The sequence below is a fragment of the Macrotis lagotis genome, chromosome 5 (assembly GCF_037893015.1).
Source record: "Macrotis lagotis isolate mMagLag1 chromosome 5, bilby.v1.9.chrom.fasta, whole genome shotgun sequence".
Classification (NCBI taxonomy): Eukaryota; Metazoa; Chordata; class Mammalia; order Peramelemorphia; family Peramelidae; genus Macrotis; species Macrotis lagotis.
This window is the reverse complement of record NC_133662.1, coordinates 154513811-154540434: the sequence shown is the minus strand read 5'-3', so window position 1 is coordinate 154540434 and position 26624 is coordinate 154513811. Positions and strand designations below refer to the sequence as shown.

The following is a 26624-nucleotide window of genomic DNA, read 5'->3' as shown; positions in this document are numbered from 1 at the left end:
AGTTAAATGAAAGACCTTAAGGGATGAAAATTAAAAGTAAGAAGTCATCATAGATGAATAAAGATCAGTGATCACATCTGAATGATTTTTTAAAATATCTATATTCCTTGCATTTTTAGGACAATTCAGCAAATATTGCTTGAACTATATGTAGGTGAAAGTTTTCACTTTACTTTTATGTGCATACACATTACACCAATCAACAACCATATAGTATATTTCAAACAATTTCAGCCATATGATTTCATCAAACTCCTCTTAATCCTGGATAGTTACTGTTCTTCACTAGTAAGTTATAGCTTAATATTTTAAGAGTTTATTTTTCAACAGTAAGTTCCAGTTACCAAAGAGTATTAGCTGGCCAATGTCCACATATCAGTAGACCTTCCTCAGTGGTCCCTAATGGAATGTATACATTCTATCATAGTGTTAGCCTTGAGTGTAGTTTTTACTATATGTTGTACATATGGGAAATGAAAGATTAAATGGAATATTTCAAAATGTAGCTCTTATTCAATGAATCTCTGAATCCTTGCTTCCCTCAGACCCATTTTAAGTTTTTGTCACCTAGGTTTTCTCAGTTCAGACAAATCCCAGAGAAACTAGCAAACTTCCAGTCTATGTTCCCTTAGTTGAAAAGCTCCTCCCTTGTGGGGGGCGGGTCTGTATGAATGTATATAGGAACACAGTCCCCTCCACTCCAACACAGACTCGAAAATGCAGAAGTAGGGGACACTCAGCAAGACTGGGATGTTGGGGTAGCCTTGCCTTAGTGCCTCCTGGTTATCCTAACAGTTTCAGCAGCATCCCTCTGGACAGCTCCAGAAGGCATTGTCAAGGTTGCTCTGTTCGATTCTTTTAGGAATCCAGTTTTTAGACAGAGACAAGACTGCGCTCTGAGGAAGGAATTAAGCCACTTGAGTGCATGAATCAACTTTTCCAGCGTGTTTTTTTCCTCTGATATTTTTTACAGGACACTTACTCTGGTAAGCAGAAACCTAAAGAGGAAGACCGAGCAATCTCAAGTCTTTTTTCTCTTCATTCTTCAGTGTTATAGAACACATGAAAATTGTATTGGATTTTCCAGTAGTTAAAACTATGGTTACACAATCTCTCTCTAACCTTTCCTTGCAAACCGACGAGAATGAAAGCGACTTGATTCCGGAGGTCTTAGAGACAGATTTCTTGCCTTCCTCTGAACAGGGCACCGCGGAGTTCGTGATCCGCTGCGTGATACCGTCGCTGTACCTGCTTATCATCACAGTGGGTTTGCTGGGCAACATCACTCTAATGAAGATTTTCATCACTAACAGTGCCATGAGAAACGTCCCTAACATCTTTATCTCTAGCCTCGCAGCTGGGGATCTGCTCCTTCTGGTGACCTGCGTGCCGGTGGATGCCTCTCGCTACTTCTTTGAAGAGTGGATGTTTGGGAAAGTAGGTTGCAAACTTATTCCTGCCATACAGCTCACCTCAGTGGGAGTTTCTGTGTTCACTCTCACGGCTCTTAGTGCAGATAGGTAAGAATGCCTGCCCTGACCATGAGACTTTTCATTGGTTTTTTTTTTTGGGGGGGGTGGTGAGGTGAGATGAGGAAATGCAGAGAAAAGAAGGAAAGTAAAAGTAAGTGAAAAGAAGCAAGAGAGTTAAAAAGATAGGGAGGAGGGGGGAGTGAGGAAAATGGGAGGGAGAGAGGAAAGGAGTAAGAATGAAAGTAGAGACAAAGAAACTGGAGAGAGAGAGAGAGAGAGAGAGAGAGAGAGAGAGAGAGAGAGAGAGAGATACTGAACAAGATAGAGAGAAAGGTTAAACTGAATCAAACATAATTTAAAAGTGAGATTTGAAAACATAATTTAAGAAATTTGCTTAAGAAGATATCAAAGTGCTTGAAATCATTTCTAAAATACATGTACATCACTGCCATGAGGCTCTTATAGATAGTTTCACCACTCTGCGTGGTAAAAGTTCAATTTCAGTTTCTTGTGAAGGTAGAAATCTTCAAAATGAGACTATTTTTTATTTTTTAGTCAATAGATTGACATGATAATTCAGAATATCCATTTAAAGTATCTATCTTAAATATTATCAGTATTTTACCTCTGAAGTTTTTATTGGCCAAAAGAAATTTTTTTTTTGCACTAATGCATTATAGCTAATTCATTACTACTCTGGGAAGCAAAAACAACTACTTTGATCCAATATCCTAAGATCCAGTACTTTGGACATTTTATACTTGTTTAGTATAAGCAGTTTAAAAAATACACTTTACTTAAAAATTCAGACATACTAAGTTTCATTATTTATAGACAATGGGACAAATTAAAATTCAATCCCACGCATGCTGCTTTCAAAATCTTTTACAAAAACAAAAGATGTTGCATAGCAGGTGCTAGGTTTCAATGATAGAAGAAAATTTCTTACAAAGAGTTCCCTATATAATTGAAATCACAAGTTGTCCGAAAAAGAGTCCTACATGTGTGGATGTATGTCTATACACAGAGACACATAATAAGTATATGTAAGTATTCTATTTATAACTTTATAGAGACATATAGACTAGAATGCTATTTAGAGTTTAAGGATCATCTAGTCCAATTGTTTAATTTTACAGATAAGAAAAGATCTAGAGATGGCATGTGGTTCATAACTTATGGTATGGTATGGTATAGAATCAAGACTAGAACCCAGATCTCTTTAAATTCCTATCCAGAGATATTCCCACTATATGTTGTTCTTGTCCTTTAAAATTTTTCTTTTCTTTTTCTTTTTTGGTCAAGATGCAGAGGCAATATCTCCACAGTTGGATGGAAGCAGGAATTGGGCACATGTGTATACCTTGAATTGTGAATGTACTAATTTGATAGTTTATACTTCTAGGAACTCACTACAATCTAATCATTTAAATGTTACACTGACTAGGAAAGATGAAGTAAAGTGGCTATAAAATAAGTGTATGGAAAACTGAGGTTCTTTAATTTCTTAATGATAAATAAAAAGCAAAGTTTGGATACTTAATAATCTAGTTTATATTAATTCAATATTCTGTTTTGTCAGTGGAGAGTTAGTTGGTCAGAGATGGCACAAGGATAAAATAGAGAACTGAGTAAATATTTGTCAGGTTGAAGACTATAGAATGTCATTCCAGAAAAATTTTTATTTCAATGCACACTTTCAAAGAAAATAGTAATTATTTTATCTGAGTTATCTGAAAAGTTTATTTAATTATATATGTTACTTATATGGACACAATTCTTGATATTCTTCTTAATGTGCTGACAATTTTCTTGAAGTGTGTGAAACTTAAATATTTTTTGTATTACCTTTTCATAAATCTATTTTACTTGTTTTGGACTAAAATGATACTATGGTGATTTTGGACAAGTGTCATGTATGGACCTTACTGTAGTACAGTAATTCTTGTGATTTTTGCCATTCTTGATGTGATTTTTTTCAGACATGAATCTTAGTATCTCATAACAATTCTGAGTTTACCAAACTGGTCTTTATAACTGTCAGGGAAGCATATATGAAATTGTCCTGTCTAGGTTAAGTTACTACATTCTCTTTTCTTATCAGTTACTAATAGATAACAGAAAAATATAGGTGGTTTCTAAATAGACTATATTCTTAGTAAATAAGTGCCAGGTAATTTTACTATCATATAACTTTCCTTCCTTTCATTCAACTGACTTTTTAAGATATTTTTGTTGATACTGTGTACTTAAGAATTAACAAAATCTTAGTAGCAATCCAAGGCAAGTAAGAAAATTAATTTAAAAATTGAAAATTATTTTCAAGTTATTTTCTTTTTTTATCCTTATATAGGTTCTTCTCTTTAAAAAGGGGGAGATGGTGGTAGTGATAGTTAAAAAAAATTATGCTTCAATCCACACTCTGAGTCCATCAGTTCTCTGTTTGTGGTGATAGTATTTTTTAAAAAATGAGTTCTCTGCAATTGCGACTGGTTCCATTGTGTAGATCAGAGTTCCAAAGTCTTTCAAAGTTGTTTGTCTTTTCAATCTTCTTGTTATTTTATAAATTGTTTTCCTGATTCAGTTCACTTTACATTCAGCAATTTTTTTTTGGGGGGGATACTATTTCTTATTCCTCAATGAGTTGGCTAATATATTGGTAATATATTCTACATTTGTGTCATTTTCAAAAAGTTTTTTTATACTTTGATTATTTGGAACTTGGAAGACATTTTCTTTTTTTAAATTATGGGTATAGCAACCATTAGCAAAAATAGACATTTCATTATACAAAGAAGACCAAGGAAGAGAATTCTTCAGAATATCCATCAGGCATCTTTCTATTGCCCCTTGAGTACCTTGTAATTTTGATTCTCCTGAGATTATGGTATCATGTGATTTGGAACCATAGAGTATCATTGGCAAACTATTATTAAAATAAACTTTTGTAGCAGTGAGCAGCTTGAAATCATGGAAGATATTGTGCAATTTCCCAAATCTGATTTAGTTCAGTCTTCTCCTCTACCTACTCCAAGGTTTCCATTTTCACAGTCTGTCCAAGTTATTTATACCAATGGATTAATTCAACTTGTGGCCTTTGTTGATATTAACTTTTATTTACATAGGATTTTATGGCTCATAAAGTGCTGTAAATACATTGTTTTGTTTGAGTCTCACTATAATCCTATAAATAGACTATTACAGCTAATATACTTATTTTATCAGAGAAGCAGTGTTGCATAGGGTAAAGAGCTATCCTTGGAATCTTGAGGGACTGAGTTCAAGAGTTGTTTCTGATATATATATATATATATATATTATATATATATATATATACACATACATACATACATACATATATACTGTGTGATTCTGGGCAAGTTACTCAACTTCCCACTAATCTAGGTTACTCAATAAAATTATAAGTTGAAGAAACCTGCATTGGTAGTGGAAGTATCCTTGCCTAGAAGTTCAGTATACAAATGAAATAATTAGTTTAATCTCCTCCATTTTACAAATAAAGACATTGAGGTTCATGGATATAAAGTAACTAGTGTAAGGTCACACAGTTAGGATCAAACTTTTAGGGACTTGAACTCAAGTCCTCTCTGCCCCCAATTCTGTTTCTATTTCATCAAGTGACCCTTAAAATAAAAGTGTACTTTGTCTCAAAAGCTAAATTTCACTGCCTACTTTATATTTTATATCTTACTAAATATTATGTATAAACACATCAATAACAAAATAAACAGGAGAGAAAGGAAGTTGTTATTGACCTGACCTATTCAACAGCTGACCAAAAAAGTCATGTTACACAATCCAATAATATTCAATTCAGATCACACTAATCACCCTCAGTGACAAAATAATAAATAAAAATATAGATGGAATATAAATTAAAGAGAAAGTTGAAATCATTTTCTGGCTAATTCATACAAAAATCTTGATTTTAAATGAAGAGGGAATAGAGCTCTTTTTATTCAGAAAGAGTCATATCTGAAAATTTCATAGTCACTGGATCATAGAAGATCCACCTGATAAAGCTTCATCATCTACTTGCCTTTTCCTCAGGCCATACAGAGATCACAAACACAGTGAGCTGTAAGGAAGGAAGTCGATTATAGAAAGGCACATAGTTATTTACACAGTACAAAGTATAGTGGAGACTTGATAAAATTCATCTGTAGATAACAAAACCACATAACTGAGATATCAGATTATGACCAGATCATTTTGACCCCATTTGGGGCCTATATCTATTATTATTATTATTATTATTATTGTTATTATTATTACAGAGATTGATGACTTATTTGAGTGATGCCTTCTTATACTTGTGCCTGGGGTTGTTACCTCTACTTTTTAGCACACATATAACAGACTGTTTAAAATGCTTGTAAATTGATTTAGCTGCAGCTGTCCTTTGAAGAGTTTCATATATCCCCTGGAAACAATCCAATTGGATTCAGTTTTTATGACTAAGCTTTACCTTATAGGTAAATATTAAGGAATGTCTGTGTAATTTATGGAATATTGGCAAAATTCCTTTGTCCAAATTATCTCTCTGAAACCTATTAGACTTTCCTTCCTTTGTTTCCCAAAGTCTTTTTGATCTTTAATAAGTTCTGTTAAAATTCACTAGCCTGTGAAGCAGATAACATTTTAGAAATAGATAAATTAACCATATCAACACCTTGTTCAATTAGCTTCAGTGACTTCTTATTTTTCTTTTTTTCTTTTATTTTAATTAAAAAACTTACATTTGGCATTAAAGGTTTTCACAACCTGGTTCCATCTTATTTTTCCATCCTGAATAATTACAAATAGCATTCTTTATGCACTCTATGCTACAGTCAAATTGGTGGTCTACTTGCTGCTCCTTGTACATATCATTCTATTTCTCATTACTGTGTCTTTGCAAATCTGTTATCCATACTTGGAATGCACTACGTCTTCATTTTCACATTTTGCAGCCTCTAGCTCCATTCAAGGATCAGGAGAAAGTGTCACCCTTTTTGGGGGGGGGGTTGCCTCCTAGTTGTGAGAGACTCCTCTCCATTAATTCGCAGTTATTTTTCATGTAGCCTACATTATCTATCTGTGACTATGTTGCATTCTTTCTCCTAGCAGAATCTAATTCTCTGGGATCAGAAACTAATTTTAATTTTTTTAAATCTCTAGACCTTAATGGTGTACTTGGCATATAGAAGGTACTTAATACATGCTTACTCTTTTGATAAATTAATACTTTGATAAATTAAATAATAAATTAAATTAAAAAACCCAAAGTGAGACAGAATATTAAAAATAAGGTTATAGCATATAAAACTACTATGGAGAAATAAGGAAAAGAGAGGAAGTTTAAGGGCATCAACAATAAATATTGCTTACATCACAATTTTACCCAGAGTTAACTTTTTTCTCAATAATGCCAAACCTGATATTTATATAGTACTTATAATATATTCATGTCAAAAACTCTATACATAGGACCTTATGGGCCACAAAGGAATCTTATCTATCAATAAAGGCCATTGCTTTCATTTAGCAGATGAGAAGTTGAGATTACAAGGAATAAAGTAAATTGCCCAAGGTCATGATATAGTAAGGGCCTACCTAGGGACTTAAATCCAGGTCCTTTAATCCTAGAATCCAATACTCTTTTCACTGCACCACACTATATCATCATTTGGTTTAGTCAATTCAATATCAAATAATATATCTATTCAAAAGAACAGAAAACTTGGAAACTACCCAAAGAATCTATTTGACTCAGTTAAATAATCGATTTGGTTAGGGACATTAACCTGGTTGACTTCCTGCAAGTTAGTTCCTATGAACTTGGATATCTGGAAGTGCTGCCTACAGCTACACATTGTTTTTTTTCTCTATGAATTTGGTTCCATTTTCTTCATTTCAAACTTCATTTCTTTTTCGCACTAATTATTCTTTGAATTATCATTTTCTGTTTTTCCCCTGTGTTAGATGTGGAATAATTTTTTTCCTTGTCACTCCTAACAAAAACAGCAACTCATATTTGATGGTTTACAAAGTTCATTCTTCCCCAAAACTCTGAGAGGAGCATAGCATGAATATCATTGTCATCACCATCATCATCATCATCGTCATCATCATCATCATCATCATCATGATCATCATCACCATCTCTATTTTGTATGAGAGATAATACTCTATATGTGGCAAAAGTGTTAATTTCAGTGCTTTAAATGCAGCAAGCTTCTTTCAGAAAGAAAAAGCCATTAAAAACCAACACTGTCCTTCTGGTGATCCTTTATGACTATGAAGCAAGGAATACTACAATCTCAGGAAAATTAAATTTGTGGATCATACAAAGGGCAAGGTAGAGGTCTGAGATGGACATGGGTAACACTTTTCAAATGCAGAATCTCACTGGAGAAATAACGTAAAAGATATATTTAGAGAAATATATAAACATTAAATAGAAAGACAGGTGGGTCTCATAGTAAAAACAAGCAATAATTGGTAACATGATTATTCCAGTGATATATATGTAAAGTCATGAGAACCAGAAGAAAGCTTACAGCACAATATGTGGGGTTGTCTTCATTTGGAAGATTAAGAGAACACAAGAGAGTATAGAGCAGAGAGGGACTTAAATAAGTGATGATTTCATCATTGGGCATAGTACTCATTGTGATAAGGTCATATCTTCAAATATTGAAATATTTCTTATTCTTAAATGATCAATGTAGTCAAGCATGTTTTGTGTCACATGATCTGATTTTGATAAAACTACATTGTTCTTTTATTATTCATGGCTTACTTTTCTGATTGTTCACCAATCATTAGTCCTTTCCAAGAACAGAAGAAAAATCTCACTGTCCCATAGCATAGATTCTACTATCTTCCTCCTTTTCTTTGAAAATAAGACATAGTCCTCCAGTATAATTTTCTAAGAACTTTTAAAAATTACTGACCCATAGCTTGCCACTTACCTCTGCCAATTCTTTCAGTTACTTAGCATCTCTTTAAAGGCATTTATTTCACTTAGATCTGGGAATTTGAATTTATTGAAGGCAAGAAAGTGATGCCTGAATACCTTGTCACTTTCTTGGGATGTTACTTTGAGATGTTAATTTTTATTCTTGTCCTCCCTACTTCAGAAATTTTTTCTCTGAGGAAGAGATAACATAATCTAACTAAGAGTTGAGTTCTATCTTATTCTTATATTGTCATCCTCTCATTGGCCTGAGTAGTTGTTTTTTTCCCCCTTCCTTTGATACTCCTTTTATCCCTAGCATTACTAAAATATGATTTTTGGGGGTCTTATCTTTCTCTGATAATCTCAACTCATCCAGACACAATTCTTATAGGTAAATGCTACTCTTCAACATTCATCCTAAATTATTTGCCTTTGCTTCTGTCTTTAGTAAATATTACTAAGAATTTTGAGTTTATCCATGAATTTTTGTTACATCCACACCTGTATTTTTTAGGCAGATATAATTTCTTGCTGGAATAATTTCTTTGTCTTTCTTCAGAATTTCAGTTTTGTAAGATTTCTAGTCCTATTGGACTTCTTCCAAAAATTGTCATTGTAAGCGAGCTGTCCTTTCTCTCTCTCCATTCTTCTTCCATCTATATTGTGACAGAACATGCTCATATTTAATTTCCTTCTCTTTTACTAGCTTTATGATAGAGTAATCAGAACTCCAAGAATCCAGCCATTTCTACTTTAGTAAGCAGTTCTTTGCTTTTGGCTCAATTATGTGCATGTCGAGGATACCTATTTATCAGTCATTCTACCTTTAGATTGATGAAATCACCATCAAGCTAAGTCACAAATTTAATAGCTCTTCTGCTTTTAGGAAAGAGAGAAAGAGATAGATAGAGAGAGAAAGACAGACAGACAGACAGACAGAGACTGAAGTTGAAGTTTTCTATCGATATTATGTTGTGCTTCTGTCCCAGGCTTGTGATCTTAAACAAGCTCATATAATAATCTGTCTCTGGAGATGATCAGTAATACATCCCTATAACAACATTACTTCTCTTTCTACCTACCTTGATTTGCATTTAAATGACTTCCACTATATTGCTGCCCTTGGGTTCTAGAAGTTTTTTCCCTTATAACTTTATTCTTTGCTGTGCAATAGTAGAACCTTTTGATTTTTATTTATGCTATTCCTTTTGAATGGGTATGCCATTACAGAGTCAAATTTCCAGGCATATGTCTTATTTCAATGACTCTCAGATTTGTATTCTAGGTCACTTGTCCCCTTGCATTTAATATCTCCAAGCCTATTTGCTGGGCAGATTTTTGTGCTCTCATATATAGACATCTAAATCCAGAAATTTTCTTTTTGATTTTCTTCATATGCATTACCGTTAGTTCTCATATTGTGTTGTATCTGCCACTTCCTCTGTGGTATCAAGTTCATTATATACTATATATATACTATATATATATATATATATATATGTAAATATATACAAACATATTTATATATAAAATCTATGTATACATCTGTATATGTACACACACATATGATATGTGTGGTTAGGTTTTTTCCCCATACATATATTCTTTCACTTCCCTTTTCAAGATGGTGTATATATGGCTAGAGTGCAAGACTTGGAGACAAGGAAGAGTTGATTTCAAGTTCTGAGTTCAAGATACTTGTTGTATGACATAGAAAATTATTTAACTTCTCTCAGCCTCAGTTTTCTCATCTATAAATGGGGAATAATAACGACAACTCTCTCAAAGAGTTGATGTGAATATCCCATGAGGTAACATATGTGTAGCATTTTGGAAATCTTAAAGTGTTATTATAATAGCAATTATTATTATTACAGAAAAAATTGCATTTTGTACACACTGGATCATCTTAGGTGTTCTCTATCCCAAACCAAAAGTTTTAAGTTCCTATGTTTTAATCTGTGACATCAAGTTTCAGATATTATCCTCTGTCATTCATTACCCAAATTTGCTTTCTTTTCTAAGTCCTCCACTCATAATTCACAGTAGTAATGAAAACATCACCTGGTGAGATTTAAGCCCCTATGGTCTTAAGGATTTTTTAAGATGGTTCTTAGCAATAGATTTTTTTAGATCCTTTGTAATAACATTTACCACCACATGAATTGCCAGAAGTAAGTATATCAATCCATAGGATTGATAATTCTTTGAAAGCTCTCCTTCAAGTCCCAGATAAATGTCCCAGGAAAAGACCTACTTAACAAATATTTCAAATCCAACCTCAGATACTTATTAACTTTGTGACCCTGGGTAAATCACACCCTCTCTTTCAATTTCTTCATTAGTAAAATGGGAAAATAGCCTATCTCCCTGGAGTGTTGTGATGATATCAGAAGTTTTCAAGATGTCTAAAAGTTTTAAAACATTAAAGAACTATTTAAATTTTAGTTATTAACTATTACCAGCATATTAATAATCACATATTCATTTCCTATGTAAACATTTCCTTAGAACATTTTATTCCATGACTTCCTTCAAAGGAATAAGCATATCAATCAAGGAATAAGAATAATTAGAGTTGAAAAGGGATCTTAGAGATTATCTTCTCAAATTCATTTTGAAGATGATGAAACTTAGGCCTGGAAAATTTTTTTTCCTAAGATCATGTAGATATTTAACAGTACAGAGAGAAAAAGCTGCTGATCCAATCAGCAAAGAGAACCCTCCCCCCCCCCCCAAATAAAATAGACAGAATGAACAAAATGACTTGGAGAGAATTCAAAAGTGGAATAAAGAAAATAATTACATCTATGTCATAAATGTCTCCTAATAATTGATTTTCCATAGGAAAGAAATGGAAATATGATTGTTAACATGATTTGGTGGGAATTTGATTGAAGTCTTCTCAACTCTAGGTCTACCTCTTCAAGTTAGCATCCCATAGTTTCCACAAATATTAGTTAGTAGGCTATGGAATGCATTGTGAGTTGCATAGAAAACTTTTCCCATGTTGTAAAAGTCATCATAAAGAATGTGTCTGATGAGGAATATAGGAGGCTGGCCATTTATATAGAGTGAAGAGTGGGAAGAGGGACAAGAAGAAAACTTAAGGAAGAAATGGGCTGCTGCTCAGAGTAGAGAAATGGTGAGAATGAAAGATGGTGAAAAGAATAACTAACTCAGTTTTTAATATCTTTAAAGTGAGCGGGATAAAAGATGTGGCTCTATGGGAGTTAAAATTTAGGGAAAGAGATATGAAGAGAACGTTTAGATCTTGATAAATTTACTTGCTTGGATGATCTTACTATCAGGCTACAAAAGAACCATTGAATGAGTTTTTAAAGTTTCTGTCAGTAATCCTGGAGAACAAGAAAAATGTCACAAGATGTTAAAAATGTCCCAATTTTCAAAAAATGGAAAATGATGGAATCTTCAAATTAAAGAATAGTTATCTTGATTTCGATTCAAATGCATTATTCAGAAGATGAGTTGCAAACTTTTTAGAAAGTATTGATCTCCAGGAATAAGTATAACTTCTTCAAGTGTAGCCTCAATTTCTTTTTTTTTTTTACCAATTTACTAAATTGGCATGTTATAAGGATGTATGCTTGATTGTAACCAATATTTGATAAAATGTCATGCTGTTCTTGTGGACAATTTGGAGAAATATGGGCTATGTGATAGTATAATTATCATATAATTAACATTGTTATATTGGAAGGCAATATATAAAGTGAAACTGGAAAGGGGATGAAGAAGCATTTCATAGCATGGTTTAGAAATGGTGTGGAGGCTATTTCTCAGAAAACTAAGCAGAAAAATCATCTGTTAAAATTATGGTCTAAGATCACGGTATTTAAAGATGATGTCCAGAGTATAGACAGTATGGTGGGGAAATGGTTGGAAAGTGGTGTGAAGGTCTAGTTTTCAGTAAAATAAAGTGAAATATATTAATCAGATCAGATATTATTTTGCTTTCTTCTCTCCATATCAGATCCTATCAAGAATATCAAGGTCAGTTTTAGGTCTTTTTAAATTTATTTTATGAATTTTTTGAATTACTTTGATAAAGAGATCCAGAGGAAAGGATCAAGAATGGTTAGAGAGTCTTGAAAATAGGCTATATACAAGGACTGACTGAAGGACTTGCATGTGTTTACTAGTCTAGGTATGCTATAAATTTCTTACAATCAAAGATATTCAAAACTTGAATGAATTTTCTTGAGAAGAAATATTGTAATATTAGCTGACATTAATGTTTGAAAAATGCTTTTCATATTTGTTTCCCATTATTGGAAATCTTCAAAAGAGAGTTAGATGATCAGTTTTCAGGGAAACTGTAAATATTTTTCTTCAAGCAAGGTTTTAAAAAATTAGTAGTGAAGTACCTTCAAAATCTAAGATAATATACCTCTAAGGTTAAGATGCTCTAATATTCTATGAAGTTCTGGATCTCTGACAGAGACTATGGAAAGAAAGTAGCTGAGAAAGGAGACATCCTGGTCAGTTTAACCATTCAATTCTGAACAGTTTTTCATGTTTGGTATATCATTTAGGTTACTCTGCTACCCTCATTTTCACAATCAGGTGAACCAAAGAAAGAAGACCTAAAGAAAAAGTTCTACTTCATCTCTCACAAGCTTCATTCATTATTTTTCAGGAAATTCTTCTGACTGTAAAATAAAAAGTTGTTAGGTTGAAACAATCCTTCTCTTACTAATTCCTACAGGAAGAAAAGTATTTTGTAATTAGCAAATACTATATGAAGTGTAAGCTATTACTAGTCTAAGCTATATATTCCTTATGTTATATAACATTTATGAGACTTCAAAAGAGAGAAATGTAGGAGATGTAGAATTTAAAGTCTCTAGTGCATATTCAAGTTTCTACAGATTATTAAGTTTGTCAAAATAGAGGCAAAGAGGATCTCAATATTTCAACTCAATGTCCATGTCAAACTTAATAGCATATAAAGTCAAAAGTCAGGACTTGCAGTTCAAGGGTGATTCTATGACAGATTGAAAATGGAGATATTTTTGAACATGTTGAACCTTTTGATTTTCCTCAGATTCTAATGTTTACACATGGGAGTAGTCCAGTTTTAGGTCATCTTATTATTTAGTTCTATAAATCATTCAATAATTTCATCAAAATCATTTATTAAATATCTACTATGTATGAGGCTCTAAGATTAAAATGAAGAGATTATACTATATTGAGGAAGCATATATGTGCACCTAAGTATATCATAAAAACACATGCAAAATGAATGAAAGATAATTTTGTGAGGGAAAATAGTATTATTTGGGATGATTAGAGAAAGTATTATGTAGGAAACTACGTTCAAGTCAAGTTTTGAAGGAAGCTTGGGATTCCGAATATCAATGGTAAGGAAAGAGTGTATTACAGGCAGGGGTGACAAACAGCCTGTGAAAAAGTATGGAGAGGGGCAGTTAGGTGGTGCAGTGGATAGAACACCGGCCCTGGAATCAGGAGTACCTGAGTTCAAATTCGGTCTCAGACACTTAATAATTACCTAGCTGTGTGGCCTTGGGCAAGCCACTTAACCCCATTTGCCTTGCAAGAAACCTAAAAAAAAAACTATGGAGAAGGATTACCTAGAATGAGGAAGAGGGGAATGTTGTGTGGCAGGGGAACTTTATATAGAACCAGTTAATTCAGTGCATGAGAAAACAGCAGTGATTACTTCTGCAATGTAGAAGTGTTGGCACATCTAGAGCAAAGATGGTGAACTGAGTGTGAGGGTTAGTAACTAATAAAAACAACTTTTGCCTATTTCACAATTTGCTCAGATTTAACCCTACTCTATTTGGTTATTTGCATAAATAAATTAAAATTTGACATATACAGCCAATATACAGACTTATACAATAAATATACAGTCTATAAATATAGAGGATTTTTTAAGTCTGTTATTGAAGATTCTGCAAGAGAATTGAAAGTAAAAATGTTTCTCATTGTTATCTAAGATATAGATATTACAAATTTAAATGTAAAATAATGAAAACTAAAAGTAATTATATACAGGCTATCATATAGCTTGTCAAGACAGAATATTTTTAAAAAATTAATGGCTATTTTCTATTTTAAGAAATGTGGGCAGCCTGAGTCCTTGTCCTTAGCAAGTTAATAAACCTTTTTGTTACTTAAAAAAAATCAGTTTTGATTTGAGATCCATGAGGAATATCTCACTGTTCAAGAATCTCACATTCTCTAAGTAAAAAAAAATGGCATCTTTGATTTCTTGCCTTCATAAATAAATGTAACCAATTTCAGTAATCAAAACCAACAGGCATGAAATTCACTCAAAACTAACTCTTTCTTCAAAATCCCTATTTCTATGAAACATTTTCCAGGCACAGAAGTGCCCTCAGGACCATTTCATAGATGAGACATTCAAACAATTCCAAATAACTGTCAGGAACTGTCAGTTCTACTCCCTTTAGTAAATAAAAATAACCTTTCAGAAGGCAGTTATTTGCTTAGTCCATGTTTTGCTCTCAATATGTGACAGTTGTAAGGCTTTATTTTTTAATGCCAGTAAAATTTGTTGGAATATCCCAATTTGATTTCTTTCACTATTAACACAAATAACATTTTCTTGGGGAGGAGGAGGGGGTACCCTCCATCCCCAAAGGCTACTAATCAAATTTTAGAAATAAGTGCAAAGTCATTGGTTTCCTGAAGGTAGCAGACAAATTGCTTTCATTATACCTATCAGACTGATGTCAAACAATTTATGGAAAAACAACTGGTCTCCACAATAAAAAATTAAAATGGATGGAGCCTAGACAATTGATTTAAGTTGAGAGTTGCCTGTTGCATGGATGACTTATCTTTTCTATTTAAATAATGAGTCACGTTAAACTTGTGGCCAGTATTAAATGGGAATAATGAAAAGCCAAATTCTCAGAGAGAGATCTTAAATATTTCAATCTTAGAGATAAAAATAATAATAAATAATGATACTGATGATAACTAGTGTTTTTATCGGGTTTATAGTGACAACATACTATATAAATATTAAGTAATTTGACCACAAGAGGCATACAGTAATTCTTATTTTACAGATGAGGAATCTGAGGCTCAGAGTAAGCCAGGGCTAAAAGAGTATAGAAACTGCGTGTAAAGATTAGAGTTCGAGTCTTAATTCTTTCTGTCATTTACTAGCCAAATGATCTGAAGCAAGTCATCTTTCTGGATTTATTTCCTAAACCAAAAGAATAGATTTGGAGAATGGTTTATATGAAGTCCAATGATCCTACTTGCTAAAATATTCTGTGATTCTTTAAGCACTATGCTCTGAGGATCTTTTACAGAATGGACATAGTATTCTTAACTTCAGCCTTTTCTTTATAGCTATCACAAGCATCTGATTTATTTGAAGTAAATTTATGGACAGCTAATGTCAGATAAAGTTGGTTCAAGGAAAAATAAAATAGACATTTTCTCCCCTTTGGAAGTCTATTCTCCTTTCTCCCTGAAAATCCAATAATAACAACAACTGTAATGACATTACTTCTATTATTTTACATTATTAATTGTTTCAGAGTGATTGGTGTCTTTTTTTTTTTTTAGTTTTTGCAAGGCAATGGGGTTAAGTGACTTGCCCAAGGTCACACAGCTAGGTAATTGTTAAGTGTCTAGACCGGATTTGAACTCAGGTACTCCTGACTCTAGGGCCAGTGCGCTATCCACTGTGCCACCTAGCTGCCCCGATATCTTCTTTTCTAATTGGAAATCAATGCTTAAGCTATTCTTCTTGCCCAGGATAAACAACCTTCTCCACCAATCCAAAGCCATCTAACTTTTTAGTGACCTTGGGTTCAGACCTAAAAGAGTGGTCTTCAGATGACTGGAATGTGTAGAAGAAGAATGTTTGGGGTGGTCATATGAATAAGAATGTGGCACTTTCTCTGGACTCAACAAAATTATTATCAACTAAAGCTACTTCTGAGGTCTATAAACAAATGGCCATTAGTTGAAGTCTTCCTTCCTATTGTTTTCCTGATTTATTTTTCTGGGAAGGATATATTGCCCTTGACCTCAACCCACAATTTCCTTCTTCAGGCTCTGTTGCCAGATTTTTGACTTTGTCCTGACTTATTGGATATTCTATTAATCCTAAGGAGAGAATTGTACTAGGAAAATCCAATGAAATTCAACAAATATTATTTAGTGCTTAATATTTACAAGGTGCTCTTCAAGGTAGAAGAAACAGAAAATTTTTTTAAAAAAATTCCTACTCTCAACTTGAAGAAATGTGAGTAGTGGATAGTTAGACTTCGGTTTAGGAAAATTATCTGCATGATTCTGTACACGTCAGACAGTCAATTAATATTTTTAAGCTCCTGTTGTGTGCTGGTGCTAAGTTCTGGGGATATAAAGAAAGGCAAAAGACAGTTTCTTCTCTCAAGGAGTTCACCATTGAATGAAGGAGATAGTAAATAATCAGTTAGGATCTGGAATGTCTCATTCTCTTATCTAACATGACAAGTTTGATTTAATGAAGCTAGCTATACTAACAGTCTCACATCTATTTTGTGTTGCTAATGATATGCATTCTCTTGAATAAGCACATTTTTTTCTTTATATAACTTTATATAATGATGTCATCTTTTTGTTTGTTTGGTGTAATGTATAATTATTATTGGCTGAATTGTGAATAATATACATTTCTCTCAACTGATGGTGGCATATGTTGTACTTTATTAAGTATTAAAGTATGGTTCTATATTATTGGCATCAATTAGATGAACTAATGAGAAATTCATGCAACACTACTTCACTGAATTATTGGGAGGAACAAATGACAATGTGCATAAAATCTTTGTAAACTTTAATTTGAGCTATTATTATTATTGGAGAGCAATTTTGCAGAGCAATTATGAAATCTAAGTCCTCTTTTCTACACTGAAAGTCAGGGAATGAGACATTTGGTTAAGTCTTCTCTTCTAGTAGGCTTTTTCTATTTCCAGTCCACATTCCTTCTTTTTATGAATTTCTATGAGAGGGACTGTGGCTTAGCAGGCTGGCCTTAGATCCAGGAAGTCTTGTGGGGAGATTCAAGTCTCACACATTTTGTAGCCATTAGCATATCAAATAATCTCTCAGTGCCTCTAGGAACTCTTCAAGAGTATAATCAATCAGTTACTCAATAAATATTTATTAACCACCTACTATGTACCAGTCACGGTTTAGTTCTTTGGATGAAAAATGAGGCAAAGAGATAGTCCTTGATCTTAAGGAGCTCACAAATTAAAGTTATTGGTGAATTGGAATGAGTTCCTCAGGTTGATGAAATCAGAGGTTCAGACCAATGCCCTCTCCTACTGCAATTCTTATCAAAACTAAAATCAGTAAATCTTATATTGTCTCTTGGAGATGAGGTAGAGAATGGAACCTTATAGAAAAATTCTCCCAGCTCACTGCTCTTCCACTATTGTGCAAACTGTTAACCTCTCAGGCAGTTATAAGTTAACCCACCCTGCATGGTATCTGAGCTGGTGTCATTGGTATCCTTCCCTTAATCAATCTATATACCAGCAAAAAAACAAAATCTCTGTTAGGAGATCATTATCAAAAAAGTTTGGAGGCTACTGACTTAGGAAAAAATGTAGAAAGCTACGTCTTGATTATATTTGATATATGGAATTAGGAAGAACATGGATCTGAGATTAACCTCAGATTTTCCTTTAAGTTGAAACCTTTATTATTTTATTTTTTCCAATTATATGCAAAGGTATTTTTCAAATTCATCCTTTTGCAAGCTTTTGAGTTTCACATTTTTTTTATCACCCTCCTTTCCCTCCCTTCTTCCCATGGCAGCAAACAATCTGATACAGGTTGTACACGCACAATTTTGTTTAACATTTCCATATTAGTCATGTTGTGAAAGAGTTTTGAACTAAAGGGAAAAAATCATGAGAAAGAAAGCAAAACATAGAAGAAATTTAAAAAAGTGAACATAGTATGCTTTTCTCTGCATTCAGACTCCATAATTTTTCTTCTGGATGTGATGACATTTTCCACAACACATTCTCAGGATTGTCCTTGGTCACTGAACTGCTGAGAAGAGCTGTGCCTATGTTGATCCTATCACAATATTGCTGTTAATGTGTACAGTGTTCTCCAGATGCTGTTCACTTTACTCAGCATCAGTTCTTGAAAGTCTTTTCATGCTTCCCTAAAGTCTAGTCACTCATGATTTCTTACAGAATAATAACATCCTAAAATATAAGTTTGAATCTTTATTATTGAATTTTTCTTAACTACAGTTTCAAATAAATAATTGTAAGGTATGGTCAAATTTCAATGATATGTTTATAATATTTGGCCACAAAGTATGTTTTCAATTTCTTATTTATATGATAAAGCAGATGATAAAGCCCTTTTGTTAATATCAATTATTTATTTTAGTTCCATAATTCATTCAAGAGGAGGCCCTTTAGCTCAAATTTCTCTCTCTCACCCCCCGCCCCAGTCATAAACTATAAATATAGCAAATTAAGGCAGAAAAAGGGCAACAACTTAGGTTGTTGCTATCGCCACGAAGAAGTAAAGACATTTTTTTCTTCTTTGTGGAAATCAGAGGAGAGTTCTGAGCATAGTGTGGTCACACCAAAATCCAATTACAGTGATTCAAGAAACATTATGAATTTTAGGACATTGTTGTTCAGTTGCTTTTTATTTGTGTTCAACACTTTGTGATCCCATTTAAGATTTTCTTGACAGAGATACTAGAGTAGTTTGTTTTTTCTTTTTTTCCAATTCATTTTACAGATGAGGAAACTAAGGTTAAATAGGGTTAAGTGACTTGGGGCACACACACACACACACACACACACACACACACACACACACACACACACACATACACACACACAAACAGAGTTTGTAAAAGTCCGAGGTCAGATTTGAACTCAGGAAGCTTGAGTCTTCCTGTTTTGGGGCCCAGACATGGTCAAATACAAATGCTAAAATATACCTAGACAGCTAAGTAATAATATTGAATAGAACTCAAAAAGATTTGATTTCAAATCTTGCCTCTGACACTAGCTATATAATTGTAGCCAAATCTTTTAGCTCAGTTTATTTTTCTGCAAAATGGTATGATAGAATCTCCTGATGATCAAATTAGATAATAAATATTTTTGTAAGTCTTAAAATGTTATATAGATGTGAGCTATTATTATATATTAATTTTTGAACTGCTGCAACTTTTAATTATCTGAACTTATTCTGCTCCTTCCTTTAATTAACAATTAAATCTAAAGCTTATAACTAATGACTAATTTCTGGACCACCATACTAACAAATAATGAAACTGTCCTAAAGGAGGAGTGAAAAACCTAGACCATCCACAAACTGGAAAAGTCTATCTCTGTATAGTGGAGTGTGTTAGAAGAAATTTGAAAAATGAAATAAAAATCTGTTTTCTTTTCAGATATAAAGCCATTGTGAATCCTATGGATATTCAGACATCAGGTGCAGTCCTGTGGACCTGTATGAAAGCCATTGGCATCTGGGTAATTTCTGTGCTGTTAGCAGTTCCTGAAGCCGTGTTCTCTGAAGTGGCTCACATCAGTAGTGTGGATAATGGCAGCTTCACAGCATGTATGCCATACCCACAAACTGATGAGTTACATCCAAAGATCCACTCAGTGATGATTTTCTTGGTCTATTTCCTAATACCTCTTGTTATCATAAGTATTTATTATTATCACATTGCAAAAACATTAATCAAAAGTGCACACAACATCCCTGGAGAATACAATGAGCATTCTAAAAAGCAGGTAAGAAATGGGTGGGAATAAGTGCTATACATTAGTACTTGTTTTTCATTTTGCCTAATAAGCTCAGGAAACTGTGAATGAATGAATGAATGAATGAATGAATGAATGAATGAAAAGACATTTATTAAATGTTTCCTTAACACTATGTTGAGCATTTGGGATAAAAATAGAAAAAGCAGAGTCTCTATTCTCGTGGAGCTCATGTTCTAAGGAAGCTGGAGGTAGAATATACAATAAGAAATTTCAGTCACAAGTCAGATGTAACGGTCTGATTGTTCTTAGGATGATATAGCAGAATAGTTTTAGAGTCTTCTTTGGAGACAGGACTAGGCTGGCGTTTACAAAATGTGGTATGATTGAAGTGCTCTTAGCAAGTCTTAACTGTCCTCACCTAATATGTGCCCACAATCCTGTCATGACTATTAGAAATTAACTTCTCAAGGTTAATAAGCCTTCTTTTTTTTGTTTGTAAATGTCATGGTAAGGAGAGTTGGGCATATAACAGTACTAGTCATAGTTATTCTTGTTATTAGTCTAATCAAAAATTTTTCCCTCACACCAACTAACTGAAATTCAGGTAGGAAACTGGAATTTTGTTAAAGAATAAGGAATGGAAAACGAGAGTTAAATTTTAGAATATGGTCACTGCCTGTGGAAAGAGACATAAGTGAGCTGACACTGTGGGAGTTCCTAGAGAACCTGAAGGTAGTATGAAAGTGTAGGACACCAAACTAAAGTATCTATCCTAGGAGTGCTGGGAAGTGAAAAAGGACTAAAGGGAAACTTTTTGACTACTAAACAATTTTGCTTAGAGTTGGGCCTGAATTTACACATAAAAATATAAAGTAAAATTCCAAATTAGCTTGCCAATAAGAGAATTATTGTAGGGATTAATCATACTGATTTTTTTTAATTAAAAAAAGGAACCAAAGCTATTACCAGAAACCAGAGCTTTAAAGGACAGCCTTGTGTAGAAACCTGGAGAGAGAAATCTATTCTTTTTCCATAGATGGGGGCAAATTATTTCTGTTTGTTGCTTGGTTTAGAGAAAAAAAATTGAGTTAATTTAGATTATGATATAAAAGATCTTCTAACTTCCTTTGCATTAGGTAGAATACAAATTAATGAAATATGAATGGAGGTCTGGACACTTGAAATTATTTATCAAAATTTGCTTTCTCAAGTAAGGGGTTTAAGCATAAAAAGTTGTAATTAAGCCCCTTACTTGAGAAAGTAAATTTTTCCAATTGGAAAATGAATATTTAATTCCGGACAATCATATTATTGTTCTTAAGCATCTGGATGTTTGGTACTATAAAAGGAATGTATACAGTTGAATGTACTTTTCCACTCAGATCTGGCATAATGGGAAAGCAACTTTTAATTAGTTTATTTTACTCTATAATACTAGAAAAAACATTGATATAACACTTTTAAAAAATAAACATTGTTATTTCCATTTAAAAGAGGAGACTGAGGCATGTGTTTGATTGACTTGCCTAGCATTATATAATTAGTGTTGAAGGTGAGACTCAAACCCAGTACTTTTTCTCCTTTACTTTTTCACCTCTTCTTTCTAGTTTTATGGTTGCCCCAGTGGAGAAATTTTTGTCTTTTATAACCCTATGGCAGTTTAGATGAGCTGTTTGCAAATTCTTGTCAACTAAATTCAAAACTCAATGGTTTCAAATTACATATCCTCCAAAGATTTCTTGCTCATAGATCTTTCCTAACCTAGGCAATTCTTCACTTTGGTGCACAAAATGATATAGAACTAGTAGTACCAAGTTAGACAATGTATCTTTGCCAACTAAATCAGTCATTTAGGAAGAAAATATTTCTTAAGAGTTTACACTTTTTTCAAGGTACGATGTTAGAGTTCAAGAAAAACAAAGAAATTGGAGGCATGATATCTGTTCAAAGAATGTTACAAAATACCTGAGAAGATTAGATATAGATTTAAAGAATACCCAGCAACAAATTAGGGTGTTCAACTAGATCATTTCAATGGGCCCATTCTTCTAACATTCTATATTATTACTTTATTTTGTGGACAAGGAAAATTCAGGGGAAAGAGAGATTAGTGTGGGATGGGGTACATTATTCTATAGTTAATGGATTCTTTAAAATAGCAAACTTTTTTTTATTTCTTAAAATGACTCATCTAAATTACCCAAATTACAACTGCTAATTCATTCTAAGCCAAATGAAATTGTTTAGAGTAAGCAATATGAGTGTAAAGTTAAAAGCCCCATACGTTTCCTTATCTTTCCTCTTCTCTGGAAGACTGCTAGACATCTTGGGAGAAAGAGAGATTTTTTTCACGTGACAGATTTTAAGTAATCTTCCAGGGAAATATTGTTGAATAAACATTGGACATCATTCACCATCAGGAATGGTTGCATCAATCAAGAGTATATGGAATTCCTGTTTATTTTGAATGACTTGTTGGATATGGCTGGAATGGGTGGAAATTGGGCCTTTTTGTCTGTCTAAAAAGTACTACCAGATATTTTTAATAATTCAGCTGTCAATTTTTGAAGTAGTAATTTCTGAGCAGAAAATTGATGAGATATTAACTTGATTAGAGGTACTGCCTTTTCTAAATTGATATAGTATGTGATATAGTATTCTATATTTGTATTCTATCTAATGCAAAGGAAGTTACAAGATCTTTTATCTCATAATCTATATATTGATATAAAGGTCACAGAAGTACAATTTTAAAATTGATGTCTTCAACTGGAAGGAAACATGGTATGGAGAATAGTAAGTGGTCTTGGATTCAGGAAAGAATATTCAAATCCTTCTTTTTTGATATAGATTGATTGTGGGCAAGTCATTTTGACCCTTCAGTGCCTCTTTAAGAGGATTTTAGGAGTGTTGCCAATACCTATACAGGACTGTCTTAACCTGAATTTTCCAGTAAAATCACAGATCTGAATATATTCCACATATTGCACTAGTAACTTAAGGAAAAGTCTTGCTTAGATGCAGAACTTATTCTCAATTTGCTACACAGTTCTTATTTTAAAATAATTAAAAAATTCTAAGACAAATTAATCAAAGTGTCTAAAACTAGTTGGTAGAAGATGATTTAGAGATAAAATAAAAGAAATAGTTAGTCTTCTCCCCCACTCCAGACCCCATAGGACCAAGTTCCTGGAGACTGTCCATAAAATGCATGCTACAGTGAAATGAAAAGAAACACATTTTTTTGAGATTTAAAGAAAAATTAAACCATTTTAAAAATAATTGAATACTTGACAATTTTCACAGGTCAATGATATTTTGTATGTAGGTAGCAAGATGTGGAAAGCAAGGTGGACTTAGAATAGAGGGTCATAGATTTAGGCTAGAAGAGACTTCAGAAGTTATTCAATTCCACACCTTTATTTTACTTATAAGGTTTTTCCAGATAGAATACATGCATTGCCTAAAGTTACTCTGGCAATACAGGATAGAGCTTGGATTTGATCTCTTTTTCCCATTGCATTATGCTATGTGACCCTGGATAAGTCCCTTAAGCTCTTTGAGATTCAGATTCTTTATCTCTAGATTAGAGATTTTAATTAAAGCTTGCATTTCAAAGGGTTCTTGAGAAGAACGAATTTTATAAACTCTGAGTCCCTTCAATCTATTGCATTATTAGACATCTGTTTGAGAAAGGGTTAAAAAAAATCATCCCTACTTTAATCACCTCTTTTATTTTTCTTATTCACACTACTCTTGTGTCTAAAAAGTGCCCAAATTTGTTTAGTTTTAATGCCTCATTAATTGGGTGGATTTAACATAAACAAAGATAATTCTTGTTAATAGTTGGAGACTCAAAGAAAAAGAAAAACAGTTAAACACTAGGGATCTTTAAAAGATTGTGGATTGGAAATATAAAGGTTTAGGCATTTAATTGTGCTTTATCATCTCAGTGTATGTAAACTGTCAAATAGAAATGGTAAAGGCAGTGTTAAGTGTGATTAAGCTAAGAGATTTCACAGCAATGCCAGGAACAATTTTAATGAAGGAAGTCTTTGTTTTGCTGATATAATTTGGATGCATTGTCATATCAAGGTTCACTTCATTCATTTCAGTGATTGTTAGTTTGGAGGCTGACTTGATTTGATTGTATTCATCTGGATGATTATTTCTCTTCTATTTTCAGATGGAAACACGAAAACGCCTGGCTAAAATTGTCCTGGTTTTTGTGGGCTGCTTTGTGCTCTGCTGGTTTCCAAATCACGTGCTGTACATGTATCGATCTTTTAACTACAAAGAAATTGATCCATCCCTTGGCCACATGGTCATCACCTTAGTGGCCAGGGTGTTAAGTTTCTGCAACTCTTGTGTCAACCCATTTGCTCTTTACCTGCTCAGTGAAAGCTTCAGGAGACATTTCAATAGCCAACTTTGCTGTGGAAGGAGAGCCTATAGGGAAAGATCTACCAGCTACCTGCTTAGCTCCTCTGCTGTGAGAATGACTTCTCTGAAAAGCAACACTAAGAATACAGTGACCAATTCTGCCTTCCTGAACGGGCACAGCACGAAGCAGGAAATGAATCTGTGATTCCAGTCATTTGACTCATGATTTTGAAAGAACCCCCTCTCTCTATATCATTCTGAGCTGAGCAGGACTAAACAATTCCTTCCTTCTTCCTACATTCTTTCAGCTAGTTTATTACAGGATTGATCTCTGTTGACTCAGAGAAGGCAAGACAAACAAGTGTTTTTCTTTGAATGGGTCGTTTAATTACATTCAACACATGGATGGCCCACATAGAGAAAGACTAAAGAGCAATCTAAAACATCTTCCATGCTCTCAACTTGCATCTCCCTCCCCCTAAAAAACCACATCCTAGTCTGATATAACACATATTACAAACTGGTATTTATGCTATTGCTATAGTTGATGGAAAAATATTTTCCTTAGAAGAGTTTTTCCTGGAAATGTGACATGAATTTCTGTTTTTTAAAGATATTCCATAAGGGGTGACATGATACTGAGATTTAATTTTTTCAGAGACTTGACATTTCTGGAATAAGTTACAATTAAAGATGTTTACTTTGGGGGATTTTTACAAATTGGTACCACTATATGCCCCAAAAGAAAGTTATTCCAGAATTTGAGCCCAAATTCTAAGTGGTGATGATAGTTGAAAATTACCTGAATGTATTGGATAAAATGGATCCCTCACCTTCAGAACTTTGAGTTCTAGGATGATATGATTTGCTTTCTTTTTTAAAAATATAATTTAAAAAAGCAAAAAAGAAAATAATAGTAATTCACTAAACAATGGAAAAATATCTGAACTAAACCATAGAATTCTTTGGTGATGAGTTGCTCCTGTATACATATATGCTATCTCTTTATTTTATTTGCAAGGCATAGGGTTAAGTGACTTGCCCAAGGTCACACAGCTAGGTATTAAGTATTGAAATCTGATTTGAACTCAGGTCCTCCTGAGTCCAGGGCTGGTGCTCTACCCTCTGCACCACCTAGCTACCACTATGCTATTCCTTTAGAACAATAATTATAGGAACTCTGAAATTCATGTCAGTTTCTGAAGAAACAATAATAAAAGATTAAAAATCAAGTCTAATTAAGTTGTTTCATGCTTCATATCTTGTAGGATCATAGATTTGGCATTGAATGGACTTTAGAGGCCATCTAATGCAACTTTATCATTTTATAAACATGGAAACTGAGATTCATAGAGATTAAATGATTTTACACAAGCCCACATAAGGAACAAGCAGTCAAACCAAGCTTTGAGCCCAAGTCCTTTGATTCCATATTCAGAATGCTACCCAATATACTATACTACCTCACAATCTACTGTGAATTACATCATTCTTTTTAATCTGAAAACAAATCTGTTTTTTTTATTAAATGGTCCAGTCTCCAATTGTGAGTCAGAAAGCTTTGCCTTTGAATCAATGTGTTTTAAATCTTTGCTGTTTTCAATGACATATAGCAGAAATGAGTTAAGAGTATTTAGGTAGTAAAGAAGACAGTTCCAGGGTGCTGTAGAGCAGAGCGATCTTACAGTTCATCAGAAGAAATGTAATTGCTGATTTTTATCTTATTCAAACATAGTGAGTAGCCAAAAGGTCATTTCAAGTGATGAGCTCACTATTTCACAAAGTATTCAATTTCTAAGTGTTTGGAAGTCCTCCTTTATATTGAGCTGAAATCAACCTACTTATTATTTTTGGCCATTAATCTTATAAATTATATCTTATGAATTAATCTTATAAATACATAGATCTAAACACAGATTTCAAAAATCTATTGCATAATAACTATAGATTTAGATAGAAGTCTTCTATGCAGACTATTTCCCTTTTTAACCATCATAATTTCTTAGGGCTAAATGG

The 26624-nt window shown here is 33.2% G+C and overlaps 1 protein-coding gene across 1 annotated transcript; it reads left to right on the top strand.

The window, feature by feature from the left end:
• Positions 1-1062: 1062 nt before the first annotated feature.
• Positions 1063-24813, top strand: NMBR (neuromedin B receptor). The gene is made up of 3 exons (XM_074190274.1): positions 1063-1520; positions 19904-20252; positions 24412-24813. Exons 1-3 carry the CDS (start codon positions 1063-1065, stop codon positions 24811-24813), a joined length of 1209 nt encoding a protein of 402 aa, XP_074046375.1.
• The last annotated feature ends 1811 nt before the right edge of the window (positions 24814-26624 follow it).